Genomic DNA, 26,997 nt, shown 5'->3' with positions numbered 1-26,997 from the left:
TATATATATATATATATATATATTTATTTTTCAGCCAGTATAATCTGGAACATGCTGATGGTTTAATTCCCACAAGTATCAATAGAAACTAGAATGGAACTATATATTTGGAATTATATATTTTTTAATCAGTACATTTACACTAAAATGACAATTACAAATTCTGCAAAATGCAGTTAAGATTCCTCTCAAAGTTTTAATGGACATTTAAGCCTAGCATGCATGTGTTTCCGAAGCCTCAGGATAACTATTTCTTTGAATTCTGTGAGGACTGAACCAGGAACAGAGTGTCATTCAGCCAACTTCCTTCAGACAGGAGCCAGTGTGTGTGAAACATTCCTCATGCACCACACACATCCCTCACACTTGTCCCGAAGCCAAAGGCCATGTCAGTGCGTAAGGTCGGACTAATTAAACATAACAAGCTGCACATCCCTGCCATTCTACAGCATTAGAAATGTGTGTGTCCAGGCTTGCCAAGAATGTGTGTGCATTTGTGTTCAAGGTACGAATGGACCGAGGAGTCATATTTTGTTGCTAACACATACAAACAAATACACCAACTGCAAACACAATAAAAGGCAGCCAAACGTCTACAGGGCGTAATAAAACAGGTGGAATGTGATTGCTGTGTGCTTGTTAACATCGGTTTCCCAATTTACAAATAATTAGCTGTACACTTCCATCAATACAATGCTCATCAGAACAGAGAATTCAACAGGATAAAACACGAAACAGCCTCACTCTGGAATGTGGAGAATAATATCATCCAATATGTGACTGGCAATTCTCAGCAAGGTAATAAAGCTCCAAACACAAGCTAAGTTGTGTTAATGACAATATAGACAAAGAAAATAAAGGTCACTACAATTTAACACTTTCTTAAGAAGAATTGAATGAATACAGCTAAATATGGCTTGGGTAAATAATCCGTAAGAAAAAAAAAAAACAGACAAATTCCGCAATTGCAACTAGGTGTGACCCCGAAACTAGACATTCACACAGTCCTATTTTATCAGAATTGTGCCCTTGAGCAAGGCAGTTATTCCAAGGTTTCTCACAGAGACTTTCCCTACAATTAGTGTTTTTCTAGTCACTCTGAATAAAAGCACCTGTTAAATGACTGCTATCTAACCAAGATGAAAGCTTTGGGTCTGTGAGCCTTGAGAAGGGACATAATAACCGAGTCTCTGTGTGTGACTGGACATGTGTTGCTTACCCAGTTGCTCTCGCAGGTTGTTGATTTGGACAGAAAGTTCTTCCCTCTGTTTGACTGCCACCTCACGCTATAACGAGAAGAAACAAAACCAAAAATGAGTCACTCAGACAAATCAAAAAAGTGTAAAAGCATAGCTAGTTACATAAAGAAAGATTTTATTGTAAAATAATATATAGTATTACACTGTATAGGAAAAGATGAATTTATATTCTTTAAAAAATTATATATTTATATATTACATTTAGTTAAATAATGTAAGGGCATAAAAGGTGAATCAATGTTTAATACAAAAAATAATGCGTTGTTTTAAATATTTTTAGAAAAATAGCTCGTCACAATGCAATGGTTATTAAAACATTTTAGAAACATTTTAATAAAAATCAAAAACATATAATGAATTTGAAACACCAAAATGACTGAAACGAATGATAAAAATATATATAAAAGCTACATACATACACATCAGGGAAGCAAATTTGTCTTGAAACTTTTTTTAATTTAACTGATTGTTATTCAGTATTTTTGTGTATTACTCTGGATTGTTGTGTTTGCTTGTGTTGTTAAGTGCTTTGAGAAAGTACTCTTTTAAAGGTGCTATACTAAATAAAATGTTTATTATTATTATTATTATATAAAAATAAAAGCTAATTGAAAATATGAATAAGCATATACAGATGATAACCAAATAATCGCTACTGGGGGAAACCAGCACATATTTAGCAAATTCATCTTTCATTGAAATACTTTTCATTAAGCTACTTCCACTCACAGCCAATGAACTTCTATGAGCCCAATGTTTGTTAAATAAGAACATATTCAAACATATTTGAATCCCAAATTACTGTTAACATAATTAGTTAACTATTTTATTGTTATGAATTGATTAATCAGTCATTTAATGTAATGTTGTTACTCCTTTGTCTATTATAGTTATTAATTTAGATGCATTTGTTTTTTAAACATCCACTAACTTAGAATCTGGTCGTTGACTACCAGTGGTCCACAGAATAAGAACAACTGCACTACAAGTCATTAAAATTTCACCAAAACCTTGAAAAGATTCAAGACATGATTCAACTCAACTTCAAAAATACTGTAAAAAACCAAGCCTTACATTTGATTAGAATTATGAATAAAACACTCTGCAATCCCGAAGCTTTTGCAATGATATCATGCATTATGTGTGACTCAACTGGACACTGTCAGTACTGACAGAATGGGTTGTTGTTGATGTTGGATAAGAATCATCACAAACAGTTTCTTATCTGCAACATGATCAAGAGTTAGTGTGAGGCTGATTAAATGTTTCAGGAAGAACATATGTGTGTGTGTCCATGATTAAGTGACGCTTAATGTTGAAGTAACCTCTTAGCCGCAACAGATCACATGGCCTGGGAGAGATTACTATGTTCTGTGATAAAAACTGAGGAACACGTGATAGATGTTTTCTTAGCAGAACATGCTGACTGACACACAAACCTCACGTCCAAACTGAAGTCAAACTCCCTGTTATGGTTACTGTACTCACATACACTGAGGTTCATGGCCTGAGATAAGAGGACTTGAGTTTTACACAACTGAACTATACAAAAACACATTTTGCATGGGCAAAACATTCAAAGAACGCCTTCTACAGACTCAAGCATGTGACTGTGCACTTCAAGTTTGAATGCACAAACTGAAAAACTGGAAACATAAATAAAGATTAGTCCATATGCACAACACATGACACACAGCTGCCATCACAAACCATACTCAATCACCTGTCAACATTGACAATAGGTTGGTTGAGGAGCAGGAAGTTAAGAATCAAAACATACCTACACTTTGAGAAAGAAGTTTCTGAGAAACAGAGTAGCAACTAACAAATCTTCCAATATCAGTAATGGCAAAAATAACCACTCAAAGGAACTAAACTACACCTTTTGGTTCTTCTTGGAGCCTGGAAGCTTCTTCAAGCCAGGTTTGCTCCCGGAGGAGCCCATCTTCTCCTCAAACTCACACTCCTGCTCTCTCTTCTCCCCCGCCGGTCAAACAACCCAACACTCCTCAATACTTTCCTCCTTCTCTATGCTACAAACTGGTCTGTCAGCATCAGTCTCCAGGCATGCTGCATTAGAAACAACTCCCTCCCTATCACAGACCTGCTCCCGTATTCCTCCTAAGAGAGAGGGAGTGGAAACTCAGATAAGAGAAAATGGATAGATGAATGTTGAAAGAGTGAGTAGGTGGAAAAGTTGGTTCTGTGGTTATGAAGAAAATCTATCTTTTTTTATAGACAACCAATTTGATTGGTTCTTACTGATATACTGAGACCAGAGTAATGGATGAATCACATTTTGCCAGGGTACATAGGAAAGAAGTAAGTCCAAAGGTGATTTCAGAGTTACATAACATGGCTGTTCTATAAATGAGATCGTGCTTGGTGTATTGGAGTTTATATAATATTATGATCAACATGGGAACCGTTACATGGCAGAAGACCACAGGACTGCATGGCTGTGGAAAAGAAAACCAACAAAAAAACATGAAGAATCAGAACAAATTAGTAATTAGAAAGAAATGAAAATAATGAGGTATTTGCTCAAAGTTAGATTTGAATCAAATCCACATGAAACAATTTTGATGACAGTTCAAGCACATACTGACATTTGCATGTGCTTGAACAAATTTTATTTCAGCTAGCTTTACATGAAATATAAAATTTTTAGTAGACACTTCCACAGTGTTATTTTCCTTTTTTATCATTATTATTATTTTATTTTTTTGTCAAAAATTTCATGTCATTATATTATATAAAGTATTGTAAAATGCTAAGTGGTGGGTGGCTACAGAGAAACATTACTCTACTGTTCTCAACCAAACAGCAGTGAGGTGGGAAAATAAACCACACCCCTTCTCCAAATCCCGCCCCCGGGGCTCAGTAGCAGCTGGTGCATTCCTCTGTGCTCACTATCAATCACTGTGGGTGACACAAAAGGGCTAAAATTGTCAACTTTCCCCAAAGTAAGGTCTCCTTTTTTTCATGAGTGGAAAGAAAGTGAAAGATTTATGTTTTCTAGACAGTATGTGGGGTTTCTGGAGTAGAAGTGCAAAATTTGTGAAGTATCCTATGTGTTTTTTAAGCTGTTTTGATAAGAATTGATGTGGGAAGTCTTGCTGTTATTGAGAGATATGGAGATAAGATAACAAATGGACATTAGGACACTGAGGAATGCATGGAATGAGATGGCTAAACTGGAAATTTGAAAATAGCAGACTTAAAGTAGAAAAAGAAAAAAAAGAAAGAAAGAAACCAGTTCCCAACTTCTAACCTAGCTAATAGTGTTTATCTAGATATTAGATCAGGAAGATTACAGTACATTTAAAGTCAACACGCAATAACAATGTACCCAATTTCCCTTTCTTAACACACATTCCTAGCCTAGTGCATGATTTATGAGTGCACATTATTTCAAAGAACAAATATATGTTGTCAAATACTTTCAACAAAATGTAATCCATTCCTCCACCTCTTTGGAATGCCTTTTTTGGCTGCCGTCAGTGGGCCAGTACTTTCTCCAACCTATCTGCGCCAGAACCTTTTTATGATCCAAACTATTCTATTTGAAGTTTTATTTTCGAATCTCTAGTATCTTAATTCACCTCTATTTGAGTGGATGTTACATTTGTATATTCTTGCAGGCTTTTATCTCTCTGGCCTCAATCAATTTCAACATTCAAAATCGAGAACTATTCCAGCCAGTCATGCAGGAAATACAAGACAGTTCATGCCTTCAGATGATCACACATCATCAGACGGTGCAGGGTTCAGTACAACATCGTGCGTCTAGATGATTTTACTGTCAGTGGTTCTGCCTCAGGGCCCATGAGGGCGGGATTACACTCAAACCTACTCTGTCAGATACACAAATATGTAAAACGGTAGGGTGTTACTAAGCTCCCCAATCAAATGAACAGTAGGCTTGAAACTTCCCTCTCACACACACAGGTTTCAGAATGATCCAAGCTGACATTATATAATTGGATGTATTTAAGTCTGTATCCACGATAGTGGTAGTGGATAGTGGTCTATTAGTCTACACAAACATTTGAGAAACTTCTTACCAAGATGTTAAAGCATTAAAAAGGCATTCAATAAGCCTTAAGCCGCGTGGCAAGGACATGTCAAAGCCGGTGATTAATTATTACGTTTAACTGGTTAGGCAAGCTAAAAAAAAAAACGGAAAAAAAACAATTGAATTGCTTCTTAATTGTAATTTCTGTTTTATGAACAGTTTTCTGTTACATTCTTACATTCATACAAGAGAATATTAATCTGTGATTTATTATCTTCCTATTGTTTTGGAAGAGTGTTTACCTCATGGTTGATTTATTCAGACCAGTCCTTAAATACTTAGTTACACCTAGTGATTGACAGCTCCTTTGATCTGCAAATATTTGCAAACTGAAAGAAGGGGAATGGAGATTAGCACTGTGACAAGACTGTATCCAGGATCCAGCCAATCACGAAATAAAGGCCTTTTACAGACACTCCCAGATATTTGATCATGCCAGGCTGTATACACAGAGTTTGATGGCTCTGACATTTAGTCAAAGAGACCCAAAAGAGGCCAACTGTTTCCTCTTCAACGTATATTGTGCAAGCTTGAGTCGCTACCGAAGCTGCGCTGAAGCCACATTCCATTTCCAAGAACAATGGCTGAAGATAAGAAGTAAATTAAAGGAGGGAGATCAATGCACAAGTGCAACATCAAACTAAAGAGGCCCAGTAGCATGTGGATCTGATGGCGATGAATGAATAGAAGGAGCTGTGTTTCGGTGGGTTGCAAAGAGATCATGTGAAGGGGTAAGGTCAGACTTGGCTTATTGACTAACCTAATTCATGCATGACATTTAGAGTGAATGTGGGAGAACATCCCCCTGGAGCCCTTTTAGTTTCAACACACCTGGAAATCCTGGTTAATGGTACCACCATATGAAACATTTCCTACTTATCTGCTTTGTAGACAAAACTGACAGGCGCATACATTATGACATGTCCTTGTAGTATGCTTGATTATCCATAATTACATTTCAGATGTTTGTAATTGCATCTGACCCAATTACATTTTCAAAGGATGAAATGATAATTTGAGATACCTGCAATTATAATCTGACTAATAAAACAGAGGAACAAAGATCTCTTGATTGAAGATAATTTGAATAGTCAAGACTTCATTATATAAGATATGTATAATTATGTTAAACAGACTGCCGTTCAAAAGTTTGGGGACAATTAAAAAAAATTCTGAAAGAAATTAATACCCTAGTAACTTTGTATTGTACCTTTGAATACTGTTGGTTTGCACAAAAACATTAAGTAGTACAACTGTTTTCAAAATGGTTAAAAAGAAGAAGTTTCTTGAGTGCCAAATCAGCTAAAGGATCGTGCGACACTGAAGACTACATAAATGGCTGCTGAAAAATTATCTTTTCCATCATGGAAATAAATAACATTTTAAAACATATTCAAATCAGAAATATTTATTTCTAATTGCAAAAACATTTCACAAAATTTCTGTTTTTGCTGTTTTCTTAAATTATCTTAAATGATAATAAATTAGCGCTTTATTAAACACAGTGATATATATAAAACACCATTTTGCACAGCTCTCAGCCAAAGACCACTTTGCCAAAAGATCAGTAATATGCTCAATAACTATATATTAAAACCACTGCAAGAAAGAAAAATAGAAAATAAATGGGAATAAAGCTGACAAAGTAACATCTAGATAAAAAAAGACAAAGATTTTAACAGTAAAGTTCTCCAACCTCACTGAAGATGTGCTGCACAACCAGAGCAAGAGCCTCCAGCCGCCGATTGCCGTTAACGATGAGTTTACGGAGATGCAGGATGCATTGACTTTTCTTCTCATTTTGAAGACGAAGATCTTTCTCTTCCTCTTCCTCCGTCGGTCCTCCTTGACTAGCTGAGCTGTGCTGCTGTGTCCGTCCAGCTGTTGCCCCTGCAGCTTTGGGCCCTTTGGAGCTCTTGTCCACTGTAAAAGAGCAGGTGTTCAGTGTGGCCATTATGTTCAGCATGATTTCACAGTCCAGAATCACATATACTCCTCAATTCAATCAGTACAACTGAAAGCAAAAACTGCCCTCATGAGAAGAACATTCACACCCATACACTAGAAAAATATTTAGATCTTAATGGATTCATGAGAAAGAAATGAACATGACTAATAGGAAATCTCTGCAACAAAAGCTTTAAGAAACAAACTCGGCACGCAAATAACATACGCCCTCTCTTGTGTTGATGCTGAGAAAAAGTCCTGGTGCATGCTGGGATTGCATCTTAATGGAAATGCACTAAGGTCTAGAGAACACATTAAGAGTGCATTAGAAAGAGAGAGAGATTGAGTGTGTGTGTGTGTGTCTGCTGAAAGTGCATTTCGGTCTCATCTTCTATAGGCTAACTGAAGTCAAAGTAAGGTTTTCCTTCCCATAATCTGTGATGAATATTGACTCACACATCTCTCATACTGCAAACAATCAGTATATCATCTACACAAAACATTTTTGAATTAGCAAAATGTCATAACGATTTTCAAACTGCCCTCTACTAATTTCTTCATATCTTAATTAGATATGTAAAGCTTACACATAAAGTTATAAAGACAGACGAAGGCTGGATATACTGTATGTGTAATTTTGGTATTTGGTTGGCTTCTGTCAAACTCCCCAGTCTGTGTATGAAAAAACTGTAATTTAGATGCTAATTTTGTCCTTGTTTGTGTATTTACCAAGCAACATTAAAATATCCCACACACAAATCTGCCAAGTAACCATAATATACACACAAACATTGTGAAGAGGTGAAGAGTGCAAACTGAATATTAGCTATTGCTGATGCAGTTTATGTCTCTTTCTCTAGTAGACTGCTTTGGATAGCTGGCCTTAAAGGAACAGTACACCCAAAAAAAGAAAAGTGTAGGTTTTCAATTTGATTCAGGAAAGATTTTTATTAATTAAAAATACTTTGATTCAGTCGAATTCACAATGAGATTTCATTTAATTGTGTAATTTTTAAATGCATATAGGATTATGTAAATGCTGCTCCTAATGTGTCTTATGTAAACAACAGTACAATGTCTCCAATAATCTTCCTATGTAAAACTGTAATGTTTATTTATTGAAAAATACTGAATGATACTTTACAGAATCACTTACAGCATTTTAAATATATTCTTGATAAAAATAAATGATTCATGTTTCAAAAATCTGTTTCAAAATGATTATATAAGCATTAACGAGATTTGTTTTGAACTGAGAAAGTGAGGGAATCTTCTCGCCCCTAGGCATCACTGTATGGCTTCAGAATACTCGGCTGAATATGGAATTTCGAATATAGCTGTAAGATCTGTGAGAAATGGTGACAGAAATTCAAATTTATGGGTGAACTTTCCCTTTAAATCACCTTCCATGAATCAGAGAGTCTCTCTGACGCCCCCAGCTGGCAGATATATTTTCACTGTGGTAGGACCCTTAGATTCTGCTTTCAGCTTTGTATAGCTTTTGAATAAATTAATTTACACAATAAATCATCTACAAATAATGTATCACTCATATTATTCTTTGTTCTCTTTTCTGCTTTGTGCATCAAAGAATAAGAACACTCAGTAGGCATGTTGTTTACTTATTTCGACTATGAATTGTATCCAATTAAATAAATAGAAATATGTTATCCTATTTATGATAAATGTCCAATGATTAAAATGCTCTTTGGTCAGATATTTCCTCTTTCTTTTTTATACTTAATACAAAACCTATTTTCTTCTAAACCTGGAAGTCTTTATGTATAATGCAAAGCTCCCTTCTGACGGATGTCACTGTTACATTATTTAAACACAGGCTTGAAACAGAAAGATTGCTGCAGTCTTTTTCTGGCTCAGTGTGATGTGAGGGAATATGTGTGCTTTGAGGTGAAATGTAATGTCCTTAAATAACTGTAACTCAGTGCTGAGCAGTGCCCTTGCCTGCGGTCACATGACCACATCTGCACAATCTGCCACCCCACAGGACTGTGTCATCAGCTCTGATCACATCACTGCAATACTCCGCTACTATGGATGTCATTGTGGCACAGATTTATGTCCCCAATAGCCTTTCAAAACTGTGCAGTGGTACTATTGTGGTATTGGATGATAGCTTTTCTTTTATATTGGCCTATGCCACATTTAAATGCCACGGAACTCTTTAAAATATGGAACTGTATTACAATGGTAGCATGTCTAATAAGACAGGGTAAAGCTATGGTAGTTAAATATAAAACTCATGTATTCAATGCATTGTCTACTGTTATTTGATTCACTATGTATTGTGTTTGATTGATGCTTTCTAAAAGCTTGCTGAAATTGGTGAGATATATATATATATATATATATATATATATATATATATATATGAACTTAGTTGTAGAGTACAAAATCATTGAACGTCATCACTATGCTTTGTTAAATGTCAGCGAGTGTACATAGTCTCTGCTTGTGTGTGCGTCTGTGTGTGAACATGATAAGTGCATAAGTAGCATGTAATCAGTGTGCAGTCTAGGCCTCGTAATAAGTGTTTATGATGGTCTACCGTGACAGGAGACATGCTGTGATTGCTGTCCCCCAAACACTCCACTGGAGACAGAGCGTAACTAGCTACCACACACATACACACTGAGCAGGGCTCAACCACCGGCGTCCAAACACAAGCTCCGTCAAGCGTGTCCACACCCAGGCCGGATATGTTCATGGTTGTGCTAACAGACAGAGTGGTGCTCCTTTGATGCTGTTGTTTCTCTGAGCAATCCTCTGAGCAAGATTAAACCTCACACACACACACTCATACAACCAGCAAACCGCAAGCCTCCAAAGAAAAAAAAAAGGCTTCCACATAATTACTGGATGGCAGATGAGGAAATTATGCACCCGCTCTGAAGGAAAGCCTGAATAAACGTTTCAGTATTTTTCTTAATGGAAAGAATTATCTCACTAAGACAGAAACAGTGCCACACATTCAAAAGGAGACCGAACACATTCAATCAGATCACGGCACATCTTCTCAGTCTAACTGTGACATAGTTTCATCTAGCAAAATGAAACTATCTAATGTTAAACCTTAAGCTTACCAAGGTTGTGTTTGTTTGATCAAAACACAGTAATGTTGTGCAATCAATGCTGAATATAAAAAGAGTAGTGCTGCTTAATATTGTGGAAAAAGTGATGCATTTGACAAGATTCTTTAATAAATTGATAAAATGAAAGTCTAACAGAATGGCATTTATTTGAAATATTAATGAAATTAAAAGTATTTACTGTCACTTTGGATCAGTTTAATGTATCCTTGATGAATAAAAAGTATTAACTCCTTTAAAAAAATGCACTGGCCCCAAACTTTGAAAAGTACTGTAAATATTACAACAAGCACACTTGTTTTGATCATTTAGTTTAATTCAGATATACCTACATGTTTTTATTGTTATTCAACCTAAAATGACCCTCCTTAAAGTCCTTATTGTGGACAAAAAGTACTATGAAGGTACCACGACACAGTCAGGTGGAAAATAGAATAAGAAGGTAGATCCAGGGAAATAATCTGGATTGGAATTATAAGAATGAGGCCAGTGGCTGTGTTTAGATTAAATCGCATGATGAGGGATGAAAATGACCAAATCCAAAGCAAGCCATCAAATCCAGATAGATTAAAAAATGAAGGCTGTAATTAATGTCTGAGTTTGCTGGCCAAATTTGAGAACACTGTGTCCCTGCGCATTTGGCACATATATATCTATTTACATGCTCACACAACATTACATTTCTAAAATCAATACATTTGCTCTGATTAGAGAGCCTGTGTACTCGGATGAAGATTAATCTGATCGAGTATCTCGTGCAGTGTGTGCAGGAGCGTTTAGTATATGTACAGACTGTTCTCTCTGCTGATGCTCGAGTCTCACTCACTCACTCACTCACACCGGCTGTTCAGGTCACATATATCAGGACTGTAGATAACAGCACCACATGATCCAGCATCCTAGTTTCTATGGAGACAGCTATGAGGAGATGCTGCACTCTGAATGTATGTGTTCAAGAATATTCTGGAATTTTCCACTGTGGGGAGAATATTGAGAATGCCATGCCTATACCACTGGTGTGGTAGAGAAATAATATTTGTGAACATATCCAGGTCATGTTTTACCCAAAAATAAAATAGAAAAAAAAGGAAAAGAAATTAATATATATATATATATATATCTGCTTTGTAGATCTGCTGTGTGGATGTTATTTTTTTTATGGCATAACGAAATTAAGCAAATTATTTTATTGTATTTATATTTGAATGACACTTATTTATACTAATAGTTCATACTTTTAATAATCATCTTAATTAAATGCCTAACACACACTAACATCGATGGATGGATGGATGGATTATAGATATTGTTAAAAAATACAAATAAGACATATTATATACTGATAGACTTGAGCTGACAAAGCAATAGTTACTATAAAGCTATCGTAGAGATAGGTTACAAAGAATGTAAAATGGTTTATTAGGTCATTAAGAGTAAAAGAAAGCAGATGTCAGCATGAAAACCCTATTAATTCCCTATTAATTAATAATGAAGAGAAATTCCTATTAATCCCCATGACTGAAATCATCCAACAGATTCACAGAAAGAGAGAGAAAGAGGGTCGGACAGTTAGGGAGAGAGCACCCTTACATGAACCCTAACCCAAATTCTCATCTGACCTAGAAAGAAGGAGGGCGCTGGAGAATTTAGTAGAGAATTAAGACATAAAATGTGCATCTGAAAACACAGAAACACATCCTAGCAATCAGCTGTGCCCTTACCATCTTCATAAACACACACACACACACACTATCACATCAATCAGTGCTTTATTTACTCACAGCACAAAAATCAATATATACCGTTCCCCTTGTTTATGTAAATGTGCTGTTTACATATGAATAAAAGGAAGCAGAGACAGCACAGATAAAACACAGCAAGCAGTTTCTATTTCTGGCACTGCACATGGTGCCCTCTGGCACAGGAATCACTCACGAAATATCACGCGATCAGGCCTTTCACTACTTTACACACACACACACACACACGCAGACCCACAAACACATACGATTCTTTGTAAGCATCTTCTGTTAAAAGAAACAATAGTGGAGGCTGCCACATGCTCCTTAAAGCATGGATAGAACAACGGTAACTATGAAGAGACGGCTGTCAAAATGAGAAATATGGGAGGGGGAAGGGGCGTATGGTGAGGGAGAGATGAAGGGAGAGATTGAGAGATGGAGGAAGGGAAAGGAGAGGTTCCCCAACCTGCATGGAAGACCACCGTGGTCTTCTTGCATCCTGGCAGTAGCTGGAGATTGCGGAATAGTCCTTTAGCCGTGAGCTTCACGTGGAAGTTTGATAGGGAACGAAGTCTCGAAGACCATAACATGACCTTCAACGTTTAAATGGAGGAGAGGAATTCCTCCACAAAAAATCAAGAAAATATAAAAAAAATTAACATGATAAATAAATAATTATTAAAATAAAATCTTCTGGTATCTGTCACATTCCAGTGTTAAGGTCCCCTTAAGGTATAAGAGGGAAAGTCCAAATAGGTGGAGAAAAAATTGCCAAAAAAATACAAATAGCTAGAGTCTCCAAATCTCTCAGAAAATGTCTTAAAAAATGATACTGCTACAGAAACACCAAACTGACGATGAAGATTGGATTGGCAATGGTGCGTAGCTCTTGTGGGAACAGCCACTCTGTTCAGCGCTATCCTCTTGGATGCTGAACCAGCCAGTCTCTCATATATTCTCCTCCTCTCTCTCTCTCTCTTGCAAATGTGCACACGCTAATCCTTTATGTGTGCTGCACACGCACGCACACACACACACACACGCACGCACACACACATGAAGCCAAGCTCTCTGTAGCTTGACACACACACTCGTGCACTCAGAAGGGGGGATGGAAGGGGAGGGAGTTTGCAGAGAGCGGGGAGTAGGTGTGTTATGAGTAACGTCCTTCTCTCAGTCCCTCTCTCTTGGCTACAGTATGGGTATGATTATGGTGTGAGGATGAAAGATGCTGCATAGCTACTGATTTACAATTACACTGCAATTTTTTTTTCTTAATCAGTATTTTCATTTATAAAATATTTAAACTTTCTTAAACAAAATGCAGTTATTTGATTATTTTCACTCTCCCTCCTTTAATGCTTTTGAATGCAACAAAATTTGGCGAGGTTTTTGCTTAAAACAAGAAAAAACACCGACAAGGTAAGAAAACATAATTCAAGACATATTTAAAATACAAGATACAATAAATAAATAGATATATATAAAATAAAATTAAAATATATAAGAATGCTTAGATGACAGAATTTAACCAAATAACGAAAGCTAATTGGGTCCAATGTTGTTTTCCACTGACTTTCATTATATGGGCAATAATAATAATAATAATAATAATAATAATAATAATAATAATCAATTATAATATTTATATAAATATATAATATTTATTTATTTCTTAATTTTCTTGTGTGCCATATATAAGTAATAAAGTCATACAGACTTGAAATGAGGTGGGTTAGAAAATGATGACAGAATTTTTATTATTTTATTATTAATTAATTTTAGTAAATATTTAAACACTGAAATCTTACATTCTTATTCTCTCTCTCTCTCTCTCTCTCTCTCTCTCTCTCTCTCTCTCTCTATATATATATATATATATATATATATATATATATATATATATATTATTTTTTATTTTATTTTATTTTTTGTAATTTTTCTTATTTCATAGGCATAAAGTTCTTCTTAGTCCCTAATCTTGCCTCATGTCATAATCTTCCTTTTTATTCTTCTTCTTTCCATCTTTTTTTAGGTGCCTTCTCTGAGACATCTATTTAACATTTATGTATCTTCCAAGCAGCAGGCTTCCTGGATGCCTTTGTTGGGTAAAGAAAAAGAAACAGAGAGAGAGCGAGAGAAACAAGCGCCTCAGAATATTGATGAGTGACATTGTTGAATAAAAAGACATCAAGCAGCACATGAACGGCTGTGTTCTGACACTATTGTGCTTCCATATTCACCTCTAAAGGTCAAAAGCTGCATGGTCAGAGTAACATAAATTAGCAACAGTCAAGGGGTGGAGCTGGTGCTTGTGGCTAATATTTTATTAAAGTCAAGTTGTTTATAAGTAAAACAAGACGGAAAGGCCAGAAATACCAAGAAACGTGCACTGGTTGGGTAAACTGGTTGTGCATGTGCCTGGAATTTTAGCTTGAGGATGTCTGTGGAGAAGCACTGCAGAATTTCTGGGAATTGCAGAAGAAGGTTCAAAAGGCAATGGGGTTATCCAGTACTCTATAATGTTTTTTTTTATTATTATTAAAATAAAGAAATATCACCTTTTGATCATGAAGCTGCCTTCCTTCAGCGGATAATAAATGATTTCAATCACATATATTAATAGTAATAAATACATTTTTAAGTTTTCTCCAATTAATTTTTTCACCCTTTGTAATATCTGTGTATAACTCCATTAAATGTCCTAAGTGTGAAAAGATGGATCTCACTTTTGTAAAGAGTTCAACTATGAAGAATATGCTTGAATTTACAGGAACTGGAAGATTTTTCTGAATAAAAGTAGGCAGTCAAGTGAGTCATGACCAACTCATGAAACTCAAAAAAAATTGTTGTGTATCATTCAGATCATCAACATCAACAACGTAAGGTTCACTTACTTTTTCCACAGTGAATGTTTAATAGGATGTGTTCAATAAACAAATGAAAGACTATAACTGTCTGTGTGCTGTTATTGAAAGTACATTGTGCGTGTCAATAGTTCTGACTTCAATGGTGATCAGATGACATTTTATGACCAATCAACACAAAAAAAATGACTAATCCCGATGGGTTCACATACTTCACATACTTTTTGCCATCGTATCACATGTGTATGAGACAAATGCATGAGCACAGATACAGAGGAATCCACTGTTCAGTCATTCTATAACTTTTATATCATATGGCCATATTTATGTTCATTTAACCATCAAACTGTCCCTTTCCAAAATGTAGCACTAAGCACAGTGCATGAATTAAACCCAGAATTAAACCTACTTCACAAAAAACTTCAAAGATCCACATACACACCACAAAGTTTTGGAAGTGAAACAGTGTTGAATAAAAGTGATGGTAAGGATACAAACAGTTCAAGCTAAAGTACTTTTGACAATGCAGCAGTGGTAGAGCGTATTTGGATATGGACACACACAATATGTTTTTTTTTTCTCTCCTTACCTGCTACTGATGATGAACGAACGAGTCGTGCAGAACCACTGCGTTGCAAAGCATTTTGGTTGGTCTTAGCTGTCACGTTGCTGGTCACAGCTGGGGCCTTCAGCCCTAATGAAATAGTGCAGAAGAAATCAAACTTCATGTTAACAGACTGAGTCAGGTGTACTGTAGAGGTGTTAGGTGCATGAGTGTATTTATGGCAATGGGTGGGACAGGGTGGAACAGAAACATTAACAAATCAATTAGCAAGGCAATCAGTATTAACTATAACAATCAGTCTTGCAATCTTTAAGGAATATCTTGTCTTGATTTGTGCATAATTTAGAAATGTGGGGTTTAAAGGTTTTTTATGTTTTTGAAAGAAGTCTCTGAAGCTCCCCATACTGCATTTTTTTCATAAAAAATATATATATACAAAAAAATAATAATAATAGCAGTAATATTGTGATATATTATTACGATTTTAAATAAATATTTTCTAATATATTTTAAATGTATTTTCAGTTCAGTATCACATGACACCATTTCTTATTATTATCAATATTTGCGGTGCTTAATATATTTGTGGAAGCTGTGACACATTTTCATCTATTATAAATATATAAAAGATAAAATAATAATTATATATTATAAATATAAAGTTGAAAAGAACATTATTTCTTTAAAATATAAATCTTTTGTGTGATTAAAACTGTTTTTACTGTCACTTTTATATATATATATATATATATATATATATATATATATATATATATATATATATATATATATATATATATATACTGGTGCCACATATCCAAGATATATTCTCTCAATAGCATTTTAATATTTTAATGCAACTTTGCATACAGGGTGAATTTTAACTTGTTTCAATGATAACAATGATTATTTTTAAACAATGTTTTGTAGATGATTTGCATTAACTTTCCATATTAAAAACACTAATCTGATCTATTTATATCAGTTGCTGCTGGCATAACAATAAAATGGAACTATACACTAATTACATTAACAAGTTAGGTTTTTAAAAATGTTTAAAACCTATTAAGAGGGGTATATGGTAGTAATCCTATTGTGGTTTAATGACATCAAAGGACTGCTAATTGCAGTGTCATTAGCTTAAGACAATCGGAGCTTTCCCACTGATTAATGTTTATAGGAGAGTGAGGTTTTGATGAGTGAATAATAAATGATGAGAGACAGATGAATGTGGACAAATGTGGGTGCTGCTGGAGAGACATGTATGTATGTTTCTCCCACCTGTCGCTGGTTTAGACGGCGTGGAGCTCGCTCTGCTGCGGTGACCTGACACGGGTTTGCTGACTAGACACTTTCCTTGAAGCTGGGATGCCAGTGATTGTTTGATAGACTTCTCCTCACTCTTTATCCCCTCAGCAGGAACTGGTTAAAGAGAAATCATCACATCACATTAGAAAACAATACTGTGTACAATGCAAAAAAATAAATTCTTTATTAGCATTTTTCTTCTTTTAAATGTCAACACTTTTAAAAAAAAAGAATACATTTACCTAAAAAGCACAATTGTACATGATATTAAGATTTTTTTTCAGAGAATATATCTTGAATATAAATGTACTCTCTTGTTCCAGTTCACATTTTAAATGTTACTTTCACTTAAATTTACTGATATTATTTTTTAATTAATGTTTAAATGTCTATAAATCACTGAAAACACATATTAATAACACCTTAAACAAATCTTATAAATAAATAAATAAAAATACTGAGTATATGATTGTGCAAAAATATACCAAACTCAAATAAGGAACCAATTACTTCATTAAATGCATTTTGTAAAAAGCTAAGCATGTCATCACTGTATCAGTTAATCATTCAAATTAAAGGCTTTTGTTTCAATATTAATTGGCCGTTTTGTAGTGAAATTACCTTCAAAACCTTCATATGTTTTCCTACTAAAACTAGATCTAATTTCTCCAAGTTACCATGATAACTCAGTGGCTATATTGATTCTTCTTGGATGTAGGTTGTGAGTTGACAGCAGGAGTGTGTGGGCATGAACTAATCATGATTCTAAGAGGGTGTCATGCAGAGGATGTTGTGATTAATGTCTACAACACAGAGTTTTGGAATGGCAGAGATTGTATTGTATATGACTGTTGCTCACAGTCACTGCTAAACTCAGAGCAGACGTGACCTTTGACCAAAGGAATGAGGGCAGTCTAAGTTCTGAAGATTTTAATTAAAAAAAACCTGGCAAACTCTGTCTCTCAAATGTTGATACCATAGTACTTTAGTGTATATTCATGTGTCATCTGCATCTTAAGTAAATGTCTTGTTTCTTCAAAGTACTGATTAGGAGTATGGTGACTGTATGATCTCTTACAGACACGCACCTTTGTTTACAGCAATATTATTGCTTTCGCTGATTGTACTTCCCAGTGATGAGCAGCTGGGGCTTGTGGGTAGGCCTTTGACTGGCAGTTTGGAAGATGCAGCTTTCTGAGGACCTTTACAACAAGGGCTGGAAACAGAATTTGGGCTGCAGGGTCCTGTGCTGCGCATCCTTGGAATACCTGAATGCAAAAGAACAAAACAGTTATAAATCAATTCTACTTTTTCATCTTCAGTTATACTATAGCATATTCTGGCTAAACTGGATGTTTTCATGGCAGTTCTATTCAGACAGCTGCACTCACAGTCTACTCAATTATTTAATAGACTGCAGTTATTTATATAGCATACACCATATAGCATAGCATCTTGAGCACTTCCATACCCACCATAATGATTCTGTAATTTTTTTTTTACTTATGAAATATTTTCATGCATACAAACTTTAAAGATTATCTTGACTGATTTATAGTTATTTGTTGATGTATTTTTTCATACTTTGTTTTCACAGTTATCCCAGTTTAAAAAAAAAATAAAACCAACTAAGTATCACAACCGAATTTCTGGGAAGCTTGTGTTGTGTTTGTGTCTTTTTCTTTGTAAAAACGTGCAGTAGTGTGCTGGGAAATCTCTGTGTGTCTCCTGCATCCTGTTTCTGACTCCAGTGGGTTGAACGCCTCACACAAACACATCCTGTACATAACGTAAGGTCTTCTGGGGGCACTGCTATGGAGACCAACCAGCACAAATACACATCATGTCACCTGCTGTATTTATATGGAATGCCAGGTCTGCCAAAATAAAAAATAAATAAATACATATATTTACAGCTATGTTTGAATCTGCCGGTCTGGTACAGCGAGATTCCTCACTTTCTCCGGAGTCAGGTCCAGAAACCACTCTCTGAAACCCTGCACTTTCCTATGTTTTTAAGTGTTTAAATGACACTAGATTCAACAGCAGTGATGCCAATAAGTGAGATACATGCCACCTGCTGGAGAAAACATGGTACTACATTTTGCTTCTTCACCTCCAGGCAAAGTCTAATTTTGGGTTTTTATTCTGCAAGTGGATTTATCTGATCACTCGTTACTATCTACAATAAAGTAAAGCAAGCAAAAACACAGAAAAAAAGGTGCAGTGGTGCAGCTAAATCTGTGTAGCTAAAAGAAGAAATCGTTAGGCTAATCAATCACACAAAACAGTTCACCTTGATGAAGCTAATAAGTGCAAACCTAATAAAATACTAATAAAGATTTTAACAGTAACTTTGCAAATAGATATCACTCACTTATTTCCACGAAATCAGTGTTTAATATAAAAAAATGTCATCTGCATAAGGCACTAAAAATAGTTAATCTATCAAATAATGTAATAAACAAAACTTCTTTATCCTGATAATTATATAAGTAGTAGTCCTGGTGATATAGAATGGCAGTGTTTTGGGAATCTAACTCCACAGTAACAGATATCCTTCAACACAAAACTTTCCCCTGATTGGCAGCAATTAGATTGTGGAGTGAAAATCACAGTGTAGGCCTGAGGTTTCTGTGGAGAAACAAGACGACGATTGTCTAGGAGGAATGTGACCTTCTCTGCTTGATTCAATTCTACTTTTCATTGACACTGAAACATGACGCACACACAAACATATAGAATAATGAATGGCCCCAGCATAACAAGCACCCAAACATATCCCTGCTACCCTTGTAATTAAAGAAAGAGGAAACACGCAAAATAGAAAGAAAAGGGGATGACACAGAGAAAGGTTAAGTTACGGGACAGCCCGAAACTTTTCAAAAGTGTAGACATATAGATATATATACACACTGAGCACAATAAGATGTCTTTTTCTGACCAGAACAGGAAAACTGCCTTAGGCTACACACACAAGAAACGGACAGACATAAACATGACAGGATGGGAGGAGGGAAAGAGAGAGAATGGCAAAGAGGAATAGAGATGAATGGACAAATTGAGACAGGAAACTGAAGTTAAGTGTAAAGAATTAAATTCAAGTGTGTGTTATGGCTTTGAATGATGAACATGTTGGCAGTGGCACAGACAGAGAGGAGAGCTACGTAGCACAGCGCAAAGTTTGGACCCTGAAGTGTTGAGTTCTGCAGGTTTATTAACACCAGCTGCAGCTTCCCGCTCACTCGCTAACACAGACACATGTTGGATTCACTGGTAAGGAGATCCCATAGACCTAATGGTTTTTATAAGGAACTGATTCTATTAGGTAAACCCCTAACCTAATTCTCACACAGCTAATTTAAAGCAAAAGCAAAAAAAAATAAAAAATAATATATATATATATATATCTATATATATATAGATATATATATAGTTATATATATATAGTTAAATCTGACAAAACCTGGGGACGTCTTTAAAACTAGGACACAAAGTAATTACATTGATTTATTTTAACAAATAAAAATATATAATAAATAAAAATAAAACAATGCAATAAAATATTTTGAGGTTAGGTAATTACTAATATATTTTATTATTTATTTATATTATCAGTTATTTTGTCTATTATATGTTTAGTTTATTATTTGAATAAATAATAAGAATTCTAAATAATAAAATATACACTATTGTTCAAACGCTTCAGTCAATAAGATATGTTTTTTATAAGATGCATCTTTTGCTTACTAAGGCTGCATTTATTTGATCAGATAGTAAATCTGTATTGTGAACTATTTTTACTAATTAATGTAGCTGTATTTTATTTTAATTTAAAAAAAGATTATAATCTTAATAAACCCAAACTTTTGAATGGTAGTTTGATACAGTTAGTATTAAATAGAAAAGTAAGATTAAATAGAAAGAAAGAAAGAAAGAAAGAAAGAAAGAAAGAAGAAAGAAAGAAAGAAAGAAAGAAAGAAAGAAAGAAAGAAAGAAAGAAAGAAAGAAAGAAATTATAATCAGCTCTATATAAAAAGACTATGTACACACATTTAAAAACCACAACTATGCTATGTCAAATTATTTTGCAAATGTGAATCAGGCAGACAACACATTTTAGTTTTAAGTTACCTGAACTGTGACAGTGATGCTGGTGAAATAATCACACTTACAATATCAGTATAAGCTTACCGGAAACATTACACTGAAGAAAACAATCTAGAAGCTCTTCCACTGTAGCGTTCACTCTGCCTACTTCCTTAAATGATGACTTTGAGATTTTCTTCTGGGCATGTGGAGTGTTAAACAAGCAAAACTCACCCGCCAGCTGAACCGCTCGGCCTCCCGTTGGACCCAGACTACCTGTGGGTCGAGCTTCTCGGTTAGAGGGCTTCAGTCTGGTCTCTGGGGGTCCAGAGGTGGAGGTACTGTTGGTCCCTAGAGATGGTCCCAACTTGGAAGACACAGTCTGTAGAAAGAGTTGTTGATTAGCAACAGCATCCCAAGCGAGGGAGCCCAACTCTGGGCGCCGTAGGCTAACCATAGTGTTAGCCATTCCACAGAACAGACAGAAAATGTGCAGCGGTACAGAGAGAGAGAGAAGCAAGAAGAAGAGGGAGGAGGAGCGGAAAGGAGGGAGGGGAAATAAGACTCGCCAGCTCCAAAAAGCAGAAGAAGAAAAAAAAAAAAAAAAAAAAGGCAAAGGGAAAACGTTTCTATTGTGTTATTCCCTCGGGGCTTCTGATGTCAGGACCAGCCCAGACCTTTTCCTTTTCTCCTGCTCATTTCTGAACTCGACACACACATGGAGTGAGTTTGTGGAAAGATTCTGTTGTCTGAATCACTGTTCATATGAGTCAAACTCCTCTCAGGAATGTTTCCCTTCTAATTCTGTTCCAAGACAGTTGTTTTATTGGCAAAAACATCTCACTTATGTTCTCTAACCAAGCTGAAAAAGGCAGGAAAGGGAGAGAGGGAACTGAAATTGTATGTTTCTTAACAACATAGTAAAGCAGAAACATCCAAAAGCACTTACGTAGAATTGCGTAAGTGCTCTGACATGCTGTAAGACTGGACAGTGAACATATAGAGAAAAACAAGGTGTTGATGCACAAATTAAAATTTGTGTTTGTCACTGATCACAGTGTTTGCATTCGAAAACCTTTTTGAGGTCTACATTTACTCTTGACATTTGATTAGACCCAACATAATAACACATTTTAAGCCTGAATAACAGCATAGCTCAATCATGTGATGACATGTATAGAGCTGGACTTGTTGAAGCAGTTCTCCTCATGTGGAGAAGATTGACATGGAATCATACAGCTGATATTCATATACAGGTTTACAGTAAATGAATGTTCCAGTTTAAGTAAACCAAAATTTGGATGTATGTGCATAAATGACACAAACAACCTGAAAGGCCTGGGTGTAAGTCTAGAATGCTTCCTAATCTTAATTCTTCCTGCCATTGGTGATCAAAAGTGAACATGTTTCCACTTAAGTCCAACCGATATATCGGTATACCGATATATCTCAGATATATCTCTAGAGTCTGACATCGATACTTCGGTATCGGCGAATATGCTGCCAATATTATTATTATTTTTTTTTTTTACAAAACATAAAGCATGCTCCATTGTTTGCTACTGGCGACCTGGATGAAGTGTATGGAATACAATTGAAACCGTGAACGGCCATATCGCCCTTACAGTGCGATGGATCCAATCAGCTTGAGGAACCCTCTTGAACGCTGAATCAAGTGTACATCTCAAGGCCTCCTTTTGAATGAGACCACCCCCGCATCAATACCCCCCGGGGTCTGGGAGTTACTGGCGATTAAATTCGTGGAGCGGGTGCCAACCATTTTGGTAATCCCGGGGGTTACCATTGCATGAAGGGTGGCACTTCAAGAGGGCTCATCGAGCTGAAGGGATCCCCTGAATTTGGTGGAGATCCATCTTGCTTCAAGTGCATCATTCTGCGCAAGGGATGTATTGGGGTCTTTCAAGTTATAATACTTTTGCACAATGAAATATTGTTAATAGCCTTTCTTGTTCTGTCTTATCTATTATATGTTGCTGCCTCATTACTGTACTATAAATGTAAAAGAAACGTATTTAATTTATTGCATATATTTATATATAATTAATTTACTTAAAGAGCAGTGTTTAACATTTTACCAGATTACACCTATTTACTTTTATTTGTTTCCCCACTAAATATTTTTTTCTTTAAATGTTTAGATTTTATAAAAATCATTGTAAATTTATCATTTTTGTAGAGTAACTTTTGCTGCTGAATTATCTACTAACCTAGTTTAAAATATAATTTTTCTCAAAGATTATTTTTTAATTTGTTATTTTTCTTCATAATGAAGTTGTCTATCTTTAGAAGATTGTGTGAAACAAAAAGAGTGATGATCAAGTCAACACACACTGAGGTATAGAAATAAAAAATAAAAACTGTGCTGGTATCGGATCAGTATCGGTATTGTCCTTTTGTTGAACTTATTGAACTTTTGTTATTGGATCAGGATTGGTTCTGAAAAAAATCATATTGTGCCACCCTTACAAAAATATTGCCCAATATATTGATATCAGCCCTTTTTTACTCCCTAATACTAGTATTGGTAACGCCCCCCCAAAAAAACATATCGGTCGGGCTCTAGTTTCCACTGGCTGGGTCTCAGTCTAAGCCTGTCAGTCCATCCCAATATATGTAACTTACTTGACTAGTCAAAGGATGCTTTATTATAACACCTGATGGTGTCTGATAAAGTTTTTACTAAATGTAAAAATGTTACTAAATGAAACTAAATGTAATCAGTAATAAAGGGTTTAATTATAGTAATTATAAAATGTAAATGTACTGAATAAAGATTCATAAAAGTTATAAAATTACCAAACAAAATGTAATCAAAATACACAGTAATAAAAGTAATAATAATACTAATACTAAAATTATTATTAAAAGTAAAAAAAAAAATCTAATTGTAAAAACTTGTAAAGTACTTAATAAAATACTAACAAAAGGCTTAGCATTCCTATAATCTGAATTAATAAATCTTAATAAAAGTTGTAACAAAAACAACAACAATAACTAAAGTTGTTTCTAAATGTACTAAATGCTTTAAAAAAGTAAAATATAAACACATAAACTGAAAAATTTAGCCTATGGCTTAAATAAAATGTAAAAACATTTCTAAATGTAGAAACTAAATAAATTAAAATACAAATTCCTCTAGAGAAATAATAAGTCCTTCATATAGCCTAGATACAAATGGATTTTTAATGTTTGTTTCAATATTATTATGCGGAACAACAATAGCTACAACATATAACAGCAACTTAATCTACATGAGGGAATAAAGGGAAAAATCTCTCACTAACCTTGCTGGTGCTCTTAGAGGTTTCTTTGCCCGCTTCGTTCTCAAGCTGCAGCTCTTCTTCATCTTTAAAATCAATTGATGGGGGGTATTCTGACTTCATTGTTTCTTCTCCTTGTATCGGCAAGGATAAAGTGTTTACATCTTTCTCTTGACCACCACTGACCACCTTCTTTGTTTCTTTCCCTCTCGTATGGTTTGATGATGATCTACTCCTTTTTCCAACAGCTTTATCTTCCACCTTCCTACTAGCATGAACCTTCACACTTCCTGAAGCTGATTGGTTAACATTAGTGTTTGTTTTTGCGGGTTTGGCTGGTCTTGGCACAGAGGCAGCCCTGGAGATGATCTTGGCCTTCATGTTCCTCAGGTCTGGCCTGGGGAACCTCTTCGCCTCAGGTTTTGTGGCTTTGGTCAGAGCAGCCCTTGTAGAAGGCTTGGCTTTAACACTTCCTTCCAGATCATTGCTCTTTTTTGCTGTGGACTTTGGCTGGTTTTCCTCTTTTGAGATGTGAGAACTTATGTTCCTGGTATCTGTTATAGGAGTATTTTCAAGGGACACCACTGTCTCATTCATGACATCAGTTTCTTGAATGGCCGAAGACAATATAACTTCCTCTTCTTCATACACAACTTCCCTTTGGTGTTCATTCACCACAGCCATGTTAGGCACTTCTGCTTGTTGGCCTTCTGGTGAAACATTGATAGGCATCACCACGTCAGAGCTGATAGAGACTTCCAGATCAGAGACACCAACTTGGCTCTTCATTATTAATTCTATAGAGGCTAAAGAAAGAAAAGAGTCTTCTTCCTCCTCCTCTTTAGTATCATCATCATCATCATCATCGCCGTTTTCTGAAGAGCACAAGGATGTATCATCACCATCAGCTTGGCCAACCTTATGTGTTACCACCAAAGTGACATTGTTGTTGTCATTGTCACTCCAACAGTCTTCTTTAGCATCCAGATAGACAGACACAGAGTTGTCGTTGTCTTCATTGTAGTCTGGTCTGGAGTCTGGGCTCTGTATGCCAGAATCATCACTGCTGGCTGTTGCTTTTCCCATCTCCACCTCCGGCATGTCCACATCCAGGGGACTATCTGTTCTGAGACTGCTCAGACTACTCAAGCTTCGCACCGAGTCCGGTGATTTCTCACCTCTATCGTACAGGAGCAAGGTCGATGACGATGACAACGGGGACTCAGAGGTGAAAGCATTGCTACTCTGTTCACTACTGTGTAGTGCCAGACACATCCCGTGCTGAGATCCCTGAGAAGGCCTCTTGGGAAGTGCAGGTGATGGAAGCTCAGATTTGTTTGTTGGTGATTCCATGAGACTTGTGGATGGAGACACAATCATACAGCCACATCCCCCATAGCTTGATCCAATCCAGCACTGATGGACTGGAAATACTCTACTTTGTAGAAGAAGGGATTAATGTGTTTCTCATCGTAGAAAGTCTATTGCTTTGATCATTCAGAGGATGACGTCCATGGATTTGCTGGCACCCTTTTAATGACTCTAAGGAATAAGAAACGACAACAGCGTGTCAGTTGTATTTCATCTAGTCCTGATCTGTACTGTGTTAAGAGATTTAAAGATTATAGAGACTGAGATAAACACAGGGAAACCAAAGTCATATATGAAAAAGCAAACCCAACAGTAGTGTTGAATAATAAAAAAAAATCAATCAATCAATCAATCAATAATGCAAAAATAGCATTCTGACTCAACTTCTAGTCAAATCTAGTAATGAATGACAATAAGCCATAGTATAATATTTTATAAAATAAGAAAATGTTGTGTACTGTTTAGTAGAGAGGTTTAATGAAGAGCTCTACTGCTCCCTACTGGCAATTTCTCATGCATTGCTCAACTCTTTTATATAGTTTCCATAAGACATTATTTTGTTCAACTTATATAATATATTCATATATGCTAATGTCAACATTTAGCTTTTAAGTATTTTTGACAGTCTCGGGTTAGTTCGTAAATGTATGTATGTGTGTGTGTGTGTGTGTGTGTGTGGGTGGGTGTGTGTGTGTGTGTCTAATATAATATAAATCACTCTTTGTCCCTCTCTAAATTGATTCATGAAATCTGTTAATCTGCTTGAGTACTGGAAAAACTTGTTTAAAGATCCCTGCATGGAGATTTATCTCTAAATTAGTCACTCTTTGCATAATTTAGACATGCACGTGCACAATCAAGTCTGAGTCTTATGTCTTAAGTCAGAGTCACACTTTTCAATCAAATGTGGGTGACAATGTAGGGCAGATAAAAGCTAATAAAAGAAGCAGGCTTTTATTTTGATATTCAGGGCATTCTCTTTCACACACACACACGAGGCAATGGGGACAGTTACAGCCACAAAGGTGGCCTTGTGTTTCCAGACAAATGCTGAATGGTCCACGACCAAGAGTCTGATTGTTCTGCTCACAAAATCTTTCGTTGAATACACCAAAAGTCATCGTTTAATACAAAGAACATGCAGATATCAAGCCGGGCTGGGAGGATGTGTGGGTGGCTAAATGCGTCTGTGCCCTTTCTAAGAGCTGGTCATGCACTCATGCAAAAGTACAAGCATCACTTATGAAGTTATTCACTATGTATTGAGTGGAACTGCAGATTTCAACCATAATACATGTATGAAATTTTATTTAATTTTTTTATTCATAAATGATGATGAAAGTATTTGATAAAAGTAATTTTCTTTGTTGACTGATGTTTTCT

The 26,997-nt window shown here is 35.6% G+C and overlaps 1 protein-coding gene across 1 annotated transcript in view; it reads right to left on the bottom strand.

The window, feature by feature from the left end:
- The window catches only part of LOC113044161 (microtubule-associated tumor suppressor 1 homolog), a 38,022-nt gene that overhangs the window by 4,880 nt on the left and 6,145 nt on the right, over positions 1-26,997 (bottom strand). Inside the window, exons 2-8 of the mRNA XM_026203835.1 lie at positions 24,268-25,785; positions 21,197-21,344; positions 17,962-18,141; positions 16,847-16,987; positions 15,590-15,694; positions 7,034-7,260; positions 1,220-1,286 (exon numbers count right to left, since the gene is read on the bottom strand). Coding sequence (XP_026059620.1) covers positions 1,220-1,286; positions 7,034-7,260; positions 15,590-15,694; positions 16,847-16,987; positions 17,962-18,141; positions 21,197-21,344; positions 24,268-25,623 — 2,224 coding nt within the window. The 5' untranslated portion in view covers positions 25,624-25,785. The remainder of the gene's footprint in view (positions 1-1,219; positions 1,287-7,033; positions 7,261-15,589; positions 15,695-16,846; positions 16,988-17,961; positions 18,142-21,196; positions 21,345-24,267; positions 25,786-26,997) is intronic.

The sequence above is a fragment of the Carassius auratus genome, chromosome 26 (genome assembly GCF_003368295.1).
Source record: "Carassius auratus strain Wakin chromosome 26, ASM336829v1, whole genome shotgun sequence".
NCBI lineage: Eukaryota > Metazoa > Chordata > Actinopteri > Cypriniformes > Cyprinidae > Carassius > Carassius auratus.
This window is presented reverse-complemented; position numbering and strand designations above follow the sequence as displayed.